This window comes from Penaeus chinensis, chromosome 21 (genome assembly GCF_019202785.1).
Source record: "Penaeus chinensis breed Huanghai No. 1 chromosome 21, ASM1920278v2, whole genome shotgun sequence".
Taxonomy (NCBI): Eukaryota; Metazoa; Arthropoda; class Malacostraca; order Decapoda; family Penaeidae; genus Penaeus; species Penaeus chinensis.
This window is the reverse complement of record NC_061839.1, coordinates 1038295-1050794: the sequence shown is the minus strand read 5'-3', so window position 1 is coordinate 1050794 and position 12500 is coordinate 1038295. Positions and strand designations below refer to the sequence as shown.

General features: G+C 40.7%; 1 protein-coding gene across 3 annotated transcripts in view; it reads left to right on the top strand.

Moving 5' to 3' along the window:
* LOC125036573 (serine-enriched protein-like) overlaps positions 1-9922 on the top strand; it is a 29496-nt gene extending 19574 nt beyond the window's left edge. Inside the window, exons 8-10 of one of the 3 annotated variants that reach the window (XM_047629284.1) lie at positions 2754-2939; positions 6010-6106; positions 9683-9779. In XM_047629284.1, the coding sequence (XP_047485240.1) occupies positions 2754-2939; positions 6010-6060 (237 nt within the window). In that variant the 3' untranslated portion in view covers positions 6061-6106; positions 9683-9779. Of the gene's footprint in view, positions 1-2753; positions 2940-6009; positions 6473-9682 lie in introns of those variants that run through there. The other 2 variants (XM_047629282.1, XM_047629283.1) reach the window with 2 other exon arrangements.
* Positions 9923-12500: the final 2578 nt, after the last annotated feature.

Sequence of the window (12500 nt, the reverse complement as noted above, 5' to 3'; positions counted from 1 at the left end):
GTGTGTGTGTGTGTGTGTTTTCCTTTCGTGTGTGTGTGTGTGGTGTTTTCCTTCGTGTGTGTGTGTGGTGTTTTCCTTTCGTGTGTGTGTTGTGTGTGTGTTTCCTTTCGTGTGTGTGTGTGTGTGTTTCCTTTCGTGGTGTGTGTGTGTGTGGTTTTCCTTTCGTGTGTTTTGTGTGTGTGTTTTCCTTTCGTGTGTGTGTGTGTGTGTGTTTTCCTTTCTGTGTGTGTGTGTGTGTTTTTCCTTTCGTGTGTGTGTGTGTGTGTTTTCCTTTCGTCCGTGTGTGTGTGTGTGTGTGTTTTCCTTTCGTGTGTGGGTGTGTGGTTTTCCTTTCGTGTGTGTGTGTGTGTGTTTTCCTTTCGTGTGTGTGTGTGTTTTCCTTTTCGTGTGTGTGTTGTGTGTTCCTTTCGTGTGTTGTGTGTGTGTGTTTTCCTCTTCGTGTGTGTGTGTGTTGGTTTCCTTTTCGTGTGTGTGTTGTGTGTGTTTTCCTTTCGTGTGTGTGTGGGTGTTTTCCTTTCGTGTGTGTGTGTGCTGTGTTTTCCTTTCGTGTGTGTGTGGTGGTGTGTTTTCCTTTCGTGTGTGGTGTGGTGTGTGTTTTCCTTTCGTGTGTGGTGTGTGTGTTTTCCTTTCGTGTGTGTGTGTGTGTGTGTTTTCCTTTCGTGTGTGTGTGTGTGTGTTTTCCTTTCGTGTGTGTGTGTGTGTGTGTTTTCCTTTCGTGTGTGTGTGTTTTCCTTTCGTGTGTGTGTGTGTGTGTGTTTTCCTTTCGTGTGTGTGTGTGTGTGTGTTTTCCTTTCGTGTGTGTGTGTGTGTGTTTTCCTTTCGTGTGTGTGTGTGTGTGTTTTCCTTTCGTGTGTGTGTGTGTGTGTGTGTGTTTTCCTTTCGTGTGTGTGTGTGTTTTCCTTTCGTGTGTGTGTGTGTGTGTGTTTTCCTTTCGTGTGTGTGTGTGTTTTCCTTTCGTGTGTGTGTGTGTGTGTTTTCCTTTCGTGTGTGTGTGTGTGTGTTTTCCTTTCGTGTGTGTGTGTGTGTGTTTTCCTTTCGTGTGTGTGTGTGTGTGTTTTCCTTTCGTGTGTGTGTGTGTGTGTTTTCCTTTCGTGTGTGTGTGTGTGTGTTTTCCTTTCGTGTGTGTGTGTGTGTGTTTTCCTTTCGTGTGTGTGTGTGTGTGTTTTCCTTTCGTGTGTGTGTGTGTGTTTTCCTTTCGTGTGTGTGTGTGTGTGTTTTCCTTTCGTGTGTGTGTGTGTGTGTTTTCCTTTCGTGTGTGTGTGTGTGTGTGTTTTCCTTTCGTGTGTGTGTGTGTGTGTTTTCCTTTCGTGTGTGTGTGTGTGTGTGTTTTCCTTTCGTGTGTGTGTGTGTGTGTGTTTTCCTTTCGTGTGTGTGTGTGTGTGTTTTCCTTTCGTGTGTGTGTGTGTGTGTTTTCCTTTCGTGTGTGTGTGTGTGTTTTCCTTTCGTGTGTGTGTGTGTTTTCCTTTCGTGTGTGTGTGTGTGTTTTCCTTTTGTGTGTGTGTGTGTGTGTTTTCCTTTCGTGTGTGTGTGTGTGTTTTCCTTTCGTGTGTGTGTTTGTGTGTTCCTTTCGTCTGTGTGTGTGGGTTTTTCTTTTTATTTTGTTTGTTTTTGTTGTGTTTCGTTTGGTGTCCGATTTCTGTTGTGATTTATTATTATTATTTTCCCTTTCTCATTTTCTTTTGTTTTTTTTATGTTTTCTTTTTTGTGTTTTCGTGTTTTCTTTTTTTATTGTGTGATTTCTATTTGTTTTCCTTCGTTTTAATTTTCTTTTTGTGTTATTTAGTGTTTTCTTCGTCTTCGTGTTTTCCCTCTTGGTTTTCCCTCTTCTTTTTTCTCAAGAAATTTGACTTCCTTCTTTTATTCGTATTTTCCCTTCGAAGTTGTGTTCAAGGTACAGAGGTTATCCCTCCAAAAAGAGTGTTCCATTTTACTTTATACTTCATTAAGGTTTACTCTTTTGTTAAGATATTGTTTGTGGAAATTTAGGATATATACTTGTTGTTCCTGATAATATCAACTGAAACTAAACAAATTAAATATCTGCACTCTCACACACACACACACACACACACACACACATACACACACACACACACACACACACACACACACACACACACATATACATACATATATATATATATATATATATATATATTTTTTTTTTTTTTTTTTTTTTTTTTTTTTTTTTTTGTCTTTCACATTTCCCTAACACATGCCTCTTCCATTTCCCGGTTTTCTCTCCACAAAAATATCTAATTTATTAGCTTATAAATCTTTTAATAAACCGCCACTCAATTTCACCCCCCCCCCCCCCCAACCAAGATATGCAACCCTCTCCAATACGGGTCAATAACCACAGCAACCAACAGTCAAAAATTTCCAGTCAACGTTTCCCCTTTGCTAAGATATGCTACCATCTTCACGTCCCTCTTGATAGCCGACGCCCATACACCGCGAAATAACTAGGACTCAATCAGCCCCTAAGAAAATAGCCTTAAGAATTAAAAGAAAGGGGGAGATAACGATAGAGAAAAATAATGATGGGGAAAAAAATCTACTAATATCTGCACACAAGAAAAAAAAAAAGAGAGAAAATTGCAACCACCATATACAGCTACATAAAACAACAACAAAAAACAACCTTATACTTCCTTAAACACCCCTCCCTTCCCCCTCCTTACTCAAAGCCAACCAACCCACCAGCCTCATCTGCCTCCTCTTCCTCTCTCTCCCCCCCTCCGCACCACCAGGCAGGCCTCATGTGGTCCAAGAAACATTGCGACAACCAACCCAACACGACGGACCTGAAGGAGGTGATCGGGAACTTCCTAGAATACATCCAGTTCTACAAGATCCCCGCTAACATCCTCATGAAGGAAATCCACCCGCTGGGACTCGTTCCTTACCACATCATTATGAACGCTCTTGCTTACCAGGTGAGGGGTTGGGGTGGTGGACGGTGTTTAGGGGGAGGGGAGAGTGAGAGGGGGAGAGGGGAAGAGGGAGGGAAAGTAAGAGGGAGACAGGGGGAAAGGGGGAAGGGGTAGGGGATGAAGGATGAGAGGGGTAGGGATAGGTATGGAAGGGGGAGAGGGTGGAGAGGATGGAGGGGCACCCGGATTTAGGGGGAAAGAAGGGGTGCAGGGTGGAGGGTGAAGGGGTATGTCGGAGGTAGGGGACAAGGGTTCAGGGTGAGAGTGGAAGGGTAGAGGGCATAAGTGGAGTGGAGAGTGGAGAGGTTGGTAATGGGAATCCACACTTGTATCTGTTTCATCTTTTGCAACACAGGAAACACGCACACAGTTCGGAATGCATGCACACACGTAGCCTGATATTTAAGGTTTGACATGATAAAAGTTAGCATAGAAATCACTTACAGATTATTGTTTGAATGGACACAATTTCGTATACCTCAGATGATTCAGAAAAGAAAATATATGCATGTACATAGGTTTATATATTTCATTAGCATTATTTCGGGCATTATTGTAGGATAAGTACCAGTGGTTTATTGAAATAATTTATTATGATAACGTGAAAGAAAATACAAATCCTCCTTCACTGTACTTTCCATACTAACTTTCCCCATTTATGTTTAATTAATCCATTTAAGAAAAACAATTTACGTCCGTTATCCCTCTTTTTCTCTTATTTGTTTGTTTATATGTCAAGCTTTTCTTATTCCACGATTCCTAACCTAAAATCTCTCTCCCTAAGCGCTCCATACCCTTTATGTTTATTTATTCTTATTATTCTTCTTCTTATTATTATCATTATTATTATTATGTTTTTGCTCCTTCCCTTGCGGATCCCATTCTTCATCCTCCTTTTCTTCTTTCCTTGTCCTTCCCACCCTTTTGTCTCATTCTTTCGCCTTCTCTCTCTCTCTCTCTCTCTCTCTCTCTCTCTCTCTCTCTCTCTCTCTCTCTCTCTCTCTCACTCTCTCTCTCTCTCTCTCTCTCTCTCTCTTTCTCTCTCTCTCTCTCTCTCTCTCTCTCTCTCTCTCTCTCTCTCTCTCTCTCTCTCTTTCTCTCTCTCTCTCTCTCTCTCTCTCTCTCTCTCTCTCTCTCTCTCTCTCTTTCTTTCTCTCTTTCCCTTTTTTCTCTCTCTTCTCTCTCTCCCTTTCTCTCTCTCTTTCTCTCTCTCTCTCTCTCTCTCTCTCTCTCTCTCTCTCTCTCCCTTTCTCTCTCTCTCTCTTTCTCTCTCTCTCTCCCTTTCTCTCTCTCTCTCTTTCTCTCTCTCTCTCTCTCTCTCACTCTCTCTCTCACACACTCTCTCTCTCTCTCTCTCTCTTACTTTCTCTCTCTCTCTCTCTCTCTCTCTCTCTCTCTCTCTCTCTCTCTCTCTCTCTCTCTCTTTCTTTCTCTCTTTCCCTTTTTTCTCTCTCTTTCTCTCTCTCCCTTTCTCTCTCTCTTTCTCTCTCTCTCTCTCTCTCTCTCTCTCTCTCTCTCTCTCTCTCTCTCTCTCTCTCTCTCTCTCTCTCTCTCTCACTTACTCTCTCTCTCTCTCTCTCTCTTTCTCTCACTCTCTCTCTCTCTCTCTCTCTCTCTCTCTCTCTCTCTCTCTCTCTCTCTCTCACTCTCTCTCACTCTCTCGCTCTCTCTCTCACTCTCTCTCTCTCTCCCTCTCTCTCTCTCACTCTCTCACTCTCTCTCTCTCTCTCTCTCTCTCTCTCTCTCTCTCTCTCTCTCTCTCTCTCTCTCGCTCTCTCTCTCGCTCACTCTCTCGCTCTCTCTCTCTCTCTCTCTCTCTCTCTCTCTCTCTCTCTCTCTCTCTCTCTCTGCGCTTTCCACCCTTCATCTTCGCATATGTTCTTCTCTTGCGCTATCCATGCTTTATTTTACCCCCCCTTTTTTTTTCGTTCGTTTTTTTTTTTTTTTTTTCTTCCCTTGCATCTCTCATTCCTTGTCTCCTCTCTCTTCTTCTTTTGTTTTCCTTCGTTTTCTCTTTTGCGTCATTTTCTCTGACGTTTCCCGCGCTCTTTTTTAAACATTTTGGTCTTTCCTTTGCGCTTCTCGACTTTCATTTTAATTTGCATCTCTTTCTCTTTCACTAACGCTTCCTACCCTTCATATTTTCCCCTTCCTTTACGCCACCATTCATCTTACTTTTCTCTTCTTCCTTTACACTTCCTAATCTCTCTCTCTCTCTCTCTCTCTCTCTCTCTCTCTCTCTCTCTCTCTCTCTCTCTCGCTCGCTCGCTCTCTCTCTCTCTTTCATCTTTCTTTTTATTTCCCTTATACGCTTCCCATCCTTCCTTTATTTTTTCTCTTAACCTTCCAACCCTTCATCGTATCTTATTATTTCATCTCTTTTGCATCCCTCCCTTCATTTTTTCCTTTCTTTTGCACTCTTCACCTCTCCTCTTTCTCTCTTCTTCCATTGCGCTTCCCACCCTTCCTTTTTTCTCTCCTCATCTTCCTTAACCTTATTTTTTTTTTCCTGCTTTTCTTCCCACCCTTAATTATTTCCCCCTTCCTTTCCTTTACTCTTCACCTTCTGCATTCTCCACCCTATCTCTTCCTCTCTTCTTCCATTGAGCTTCTTACCCTTATTTTTTTTTTGTTTTAATCTCCTGTCCCATACGCTTCCCGCGCCTCATCTTACTTAAACTTTTTTTTTTCCCTCCCTTAACCCCCCCCCCCACCCTTTCCTTTTCTTTCCTCCCCTTCCTTTGCATTCTCCACCCTATCTCTTCCTCTCTTCTTCCATTGCGCTTCCTACCCTTATTTTTTTTTTCTCTTTTTTAAATCTCCTGTCCCTTACGCTTCCCGCGCCTCATCTTACTTAAACTTTTTTTTTCCCTCCCTTCCTTAACCCCCCCCCCCCCCACCCTTTCCTTTCCTTTCCTCCTCTTCCTTTGCATTCTCCACCCTATCTCTTCCTCTCTTCTTCCATTGCGCTTCCTACCCTTATTTTTTTTTCTCTTTTTTAAATCTCCTGTCCCTTACGCTTCCCGCGCCTCATCTTACTTAAACTTTTTTTTTTCTCGCTTTTCTTCCTTAGTCAGAGTCATCGTCAGACACCTGGAGTCTTGATGAAACCTCGTACTACTAGACCTCATGAGCAGCTGCCAAAAAAACCTGCTGGCTCCGGAGTTCATGTAGGGAAAAAAAATATATATGTATATATTCCCTCCCTCCCTCCTTTCCCTCCTTTCCCTCCTTTCCCTCCGTCCCTCCTCTCGTTCCTTTCCTTCTTCTTCGCTCCCCCACAGGAATTTTCATCTCATTGGAAAGAAAGCAATAAGATTTATTTATATATTGATCATTTATTATTATTTTGTGCCGGCGCTCTCTACGCGAAGACACCTTTGTAAACACGGAAGATAAGTAGAGAAAATAACATAAAAGAAAGAAAGGAAATTAACGTCTGAACAACGACCCCTCCTCTTCCTTTTCCATTCATTCCTTCTTTAAGAACAGAAAGAAAAAGAATTTTTAAAAAATCAATTAGAATTAAAGCAATAAGAATTTTATGCCGGCTCTCTCTTAGGAAGTCACATTTCCCCCTAAACTTAAAAAAAAAAAATATATATATACATATACATACATATATGAGTGTATATTATATATATATATATATATATATATATATATGTGACTGCCGCGATGGTCCAGCGTTTAGCGCACTGGACTCCGGACCTTGTGGTCCCGAGTTCAATTCCCCGTCGCGGCGGTCGTAAAATTGCCTGCGCTCTGACTGCTTGCTCGAGCCCGAGAAAATGACATATCCCCTTCAGAAGTCAAAAGCAGGTGTCGCAGGGGAAGTTACCGCCGTGGCACAAGCGTTAGCGCGCCGAACCACGGTTGATTAGGAAGGGCATCCAATCAGGCAAGGATGACACTGCCATATAACCTCTCAATAGTGAATTGAGATAGGCTTATGTCCTGCAGTGGAATTAATGGCAGTTTAAAAAAATATATGTATATATATGTATATGTATATATATATATGTATATATGTATATATATATATATATATATATAAATACATATACACACACACACACACATTTGAATAAAAGCCCAAACAACGACCCCGCTCTCCCTTCCTTTCTTTCGCAAAAAATATCCAAAATTAGGACCTTTTATTTATAATATACCATTTCATTAAAATCTACTCCTTCAAGGTCTGCTTAGGTATTGCAACATTTCACTGATATACTGAATATGATGATTTTGAGAATGTCTTTGACTGTGAAGTGATATTATATTAGTGATAATGACTGTTTAGCTTTAGTCATTTCCCCGACGTCTTGATGTTTGTCAGTCGAAAATATCACAAGCCGTTCAACATTTTTTTTTTTTTTTTTTTAAACGGTGATTTTGATCATTCATTTATCTCTATTAGTACTCTCGCAATTAATTTATCTCTCTGTCTGTCTCACTTACTTACTCTCTCTCTCTCTCCCTCTCTCTCTCTCTCTCTCTCTCTCTCTCTCTCTCTCTCTCTCTCTCTCTCTCTCTCTCTCTCTCTCTCTCTCTCTCTCTCTCTCTCTCTCTCTCTCTCTCCCTCCACATCTACGTAAGACTACCTCTTTAACGAGCACATGTCTCCGAGGACGTATACTCTTAGTACAATAGAACCTTATTAACTGCAAAACTCTTCTCCATCGCTCATTCCTCTATCGGATATTTTCACATGCGATAGCCAACAAACGGGGATGCACAGATATGTTGTGATATTACGTAGTAGAAAGCCGTATTTTTAATCCCACGAAGAAAAAGAATATAAAATAAGATCAATTCATAGAAAATTCAGTTCAAAAAGCTTCTGATATATGACGGGTCAAACTGAAATTCCCAGCAAAGAGAGAATTTGAGTCGACGTTTCGTTACCCTGTTTCCTTCGCTGTTATTGAAACGTCTGCAGTTTTATTAGGTGGAAAGTTTACTCTTTCACGGCTACCTCACTTTCCTCATTGTTGTGGTGAATTTCCCTATAACCGTTGACTATTACCAAAGATAAAGATGTCAGATAAGAAAATAAGAATCGTGTACAGCTCTTAGAACTTCTATGTATAGTGTGACAGTCCGTGGTTAGTTTTCCAGTGTATGTATAGTCATTACGAACCTAATGTTTCGATAAAGAAAAAAAAACAACATTTGTCTTTATAATTAGCTACCTCCCGATACTACAACATTCACTCCTTAATCTTTTTGTTTCATTCTCTTCCGTTTGTTCACATCCAAAACAATGGTTGACGTCGGTTACTTCGCTAAAAATTCTTTCGATCCTGCACAATAATACTATGTTGTTGTTTTTTTCGAGTTGGTATGATAATTATTGGCTTCGATGTTCTTCGGATCGACTCAGCTGTTGAATGAGTACAGATATTCGGATTTGACAACGGTACAAGGCAATTTGGTATGTTTTACTTTCTCCGTAAACTATGTATGAGTTGGAGAGAGAGAGAGAGAGAGAGAGAAAGAGATAGAGAAAGAGAAAGAGAAGGAGAGAGAGAGAGGGAGAGAAAGAGAGAGAGAGAGAGAGAGAGAGAGAGAGAGAGAGAAAGATAAAAGAGAGAGAAGAGAGAAGAGAGAAAACCAGTATAGAAAAATATGAAGATATCCAAAAAGCTATATAAAAAAAAAAGTCTTCAATATGACAACCAGCCTTTAAATAAATCACGCATGGTCTTCATTCGACCGAAACTTAAATAAACAGAAAGCAACTTAAATAGACACACGTAATGAATTCCCACTTGCCACTATATACAGCATGCAGCACTCACTACCTCTCACCATACCGTTCTTCACTAATGGTTATTTTTTTACCCTATTTTCCTGTATATTCTTTCCGGATTTTGTTATCGAGCGAGATAATTAAGATAACATTAATATCAGCATGAATAACCTGGTACTTATCCGATAATGATTAAACAGTGATGTCATTGTTTTTTTACGTGGTAAAAAAAAAATCAGGCTTTAAATAACATCTGTGTTTTGTTATGATGTACAAGTATTGTTTTGATGCTTGGCTTTTAGACAAAATAGAGATTTTAAAAAAAATTGCATTGATTTCATTTTTCTTCGATTAGCAAAATTAGTTTCTATAGTTTTTTTTTACCATAATTAATATAGAATTGCTAACCTTAGGGCGTCTCTGATTAAGTCAATATTCTTAAGAACAGATGCAGTAAAGAAATATTTTTTAAGTTTGATTTTTAAGATTTTTTTTCTCTAGTCTTTGTTCAGTAAAAAGAATAGGAACAAATCTAGTTGTACCTTTTTCCTTCCCGGTCATTACTAATTCCTTTTCCTTCTTTTTTATCCTTCCTTCACTGCTCCTCTGTTTCCTCCTCCTCCTATTCCCTTTCGTTCTCTTTTTCTTCTTCTCTGTCTTCCTCTTCCTCTTGTTCTTGCCTTTTCTTTCTCTCTTCCTTCCTCATCCTTCCATATCCTCCTCACCCTATCATCCCCCCCCCCCGCCCCTTATCCCCCACCCTTCCCTCTTCCTCTTCTTCCTCTCCCACCCACCCTTCCCCCCTTCCTCCTCTCTCTTCTCCCTCCCCCTTCCCCCTCTTCCTCCCCCACCCACCCTTCCCCCTTCCTCCTCTCACTTCTCCCTCCCCCTTCCCCCTCTTCCTCCCCCACCCACCCTTCCCCCATCCTACTCTTCCTTCTCCTTCCCCCCATCCTCCTCTCCCTTCCCCCTTCACCGCCCCCTCCAACAGGCGGACCCGAGCAGCGTGGACCCTTCGAAGCTCTCTCCGAACCGCAACCGCCGATCCAACGAGAGATCGATGTCCGTGCAGAGCTCCCTCGATCCTCTAGGCTCCAGCACGACGCTCTCCTCATCCGCCTCCTCTGAGATGGAGTCGGGGAGGCACTCGTCCGAAGGGGGAGGGGCAGGAGGGGGAGGGGGAGGCGGGAGGTGCTCTCCTCTCAGTCAGCTGAGGGAGACGTAAGGGAAGGGGGGAGGGAGGGGGGAGGGAGGGAGAGGTAGAGAGAGGTAGAGAGAGATGGAGAGAGATAGTGATAGAAGGATAGAGGGAAACAGGGATAGAGGGAAACAGGGATAGAGGGAGAGAGAGAGAGAAAGAGAGAGAGAGAGAGAGAGAGAGAGAGAGAGAGAGAGAGAGAGAGAGAGAGAGAGAGAGAGAGAGAGGAAGGGATAGGGACAGACAGAAAAATGGAGTAAGGGATAGAATTGGAGATAGAGAGAAAGGGAGATAGAGAGAACGGGAGATAGATAGATAGAGAGAGAGATAGAGATAGAAAGAGAGAGAGAGAGAGAGAGAGAGAGAGAGAGAGAGAAGGAAGAGGGATAGTGAGAGACAGAGACAGAGAGACAGGGATAGGGATAAAGAGAGAAGGGAAAGAGAGAGAGAGAGAGAGAGAAGAAAGAAAAAAAGAGAGAGAAAGAGTTTAGCAAACGGGCATTATCAAAATCAAGGACGGGGATGCGCCTCAAAATAATAATAATAAAAAAAAACTGCCTTTGTTGCAGATAAATGATTTACTCAGAGACGTATTAGAGTAAACGTATTTCTTTCCAAATGGAGGGAGAGAAGAGGAGAGAGTGCTAAGCCGAGCTGTGATAAGGAGGGCTGGCGGCTGTAGCAATGCAGGAAGGAGAGAGAAAGAGAGAGAGAGAAAGAGAGGGAGACAACGAGAAGCAAAGAAAAAAAGAAAAAAGAAAGAAAAGAAAAATAAAGGAGACAACAATGAAAAGAAAGAAAGGAAAGAGAAGTAGGCTTAAAAAGAAAGGAAATAAAAAGAAACTAAAATCCTGATTCGTTATTATCACCCTTTTGCATCTGCCATGAAGCCTTCGTCGGACAGCTGCCCAGGCGACCAGGAAACGGTAGATTTTGAACTTACAAACAAACTTATTCGGACAAAGAGAGGTACCCGTTAAGTATTAATTATTTAGCAAGAGCAAGTGACGTTCGAGACACAACGCTTTCGAATATGTAATTGAAACTATTTTTTTTTTAAGAGTTAGATCACCTCATAATCAAGTCCTTGTGATGTTATATTCATTAAAGTTATATAATGATGTGGCCACCAAGTTTATTTACGACTCACTAGAGGTGTCGGTTCCATGGGGGTCGAGAGACGGAAATGGGTCAAGAAACAGCTTCGGGGAACCACAGTGGTAATCGACTAACGAAGAAAAGGCAGACGAGCACGGAAAAGTTCCTCTTGAAATGTGACTGCATGGTTTTATTTTCTAAGCGGGCAGACCACGTTTTCAAGGACTGTTGGTGAATACCCTTATGAAGAACAGGGACTGTCAACATATATATGAGAGTTATTACATTGTAATAGCGTTATCGTTCGCTGAATGGAATATGAAAATTGCCTTTTTTAAGATAACAGATGTCTTTGAAGTTCTGTGAAGATCTTAAATCCTTTTAAAAGAACAGTCGAACTCAGGTTTCATTGAGGACATGTGTCTTATGGTATTTAGAGAATAGATTTTTCATATTCCTAGAAGGAGAGATTTTTGTGTATGGGAGAGACAGGGAGGGAGAAAGAGAGATAAAGATTGTGCGTGTGCGAGAGAGAGAGTGAGGGGGGGGGGGGGTGAGTAAATGAGTGAGCTAGAAGGGGGAAAGAGAGAGAGAGAGAGAGTTAGAGAGAGAAAGAGCAAAACAAAAAGCCTTGTTCTGCATCAAGACTCAAGTTATTTAACCAAATGTCAACTACCATCAACTTGCTTTCTTAACACATGTCTGCATGGTACCAGAAAGAAAATGATGTATTACCAAATCAACGTACTTCATATCACACTACGCAAACCTCTGTCAAGTGTTTCGTTGGATCGACAACTGAATTATTTTTGTCATAAAATTCAGAAAAAAGAGGTGTGTGTGTGTAGATTTTCTTTCGTTATTTTTTAAAAAGAATTTTCGGTGTATGTAGGTATCGCCGTGAGATTATGTTCCTGTGTGTCTGTGTTTGTGTATGTTTCTGTATACGTAATTTATACTAAGAATCTGTTATACCTGAAATTTCCTTCTACTTTTTAGCTCTATGACTTCTTCATCGTTAAGAATTTGAACTCGTTTGCATTATAATTAAAAAAAAAAGATTTATTTTCGATGAATATGAAAAAAGGTACAAGAGAAAACAAAATCTATTGATACTCAGAGTTTCTTGTCTCTGGTTGTTATTCAGATTATAAACTAATAGATAAAATAAAGTAAAATAGTACTAGTGAGTCAGTACATTAGTGATTAGTTATAACAATAGCAAACCCAAGGATTAAACAACTAAACATTGCTGAATCATTATATTCGATGTATTATATATACACATATATATATATATATATATATATATATATATATATATATATGTTCATGCATGGAAATATAAATATAATAGGTAAGAAGAGCGAGTAAACCGGTAAGCAAATTGTTAATGTTAGAGGCTAGAACATGTTAAAGGTTCAAGTTTAATGTTCAGGAAAGGAAACCTCGTTCTCTCATGAAATAGATGTATATGGCCATTGCATATATAAATATATATATATATATATAT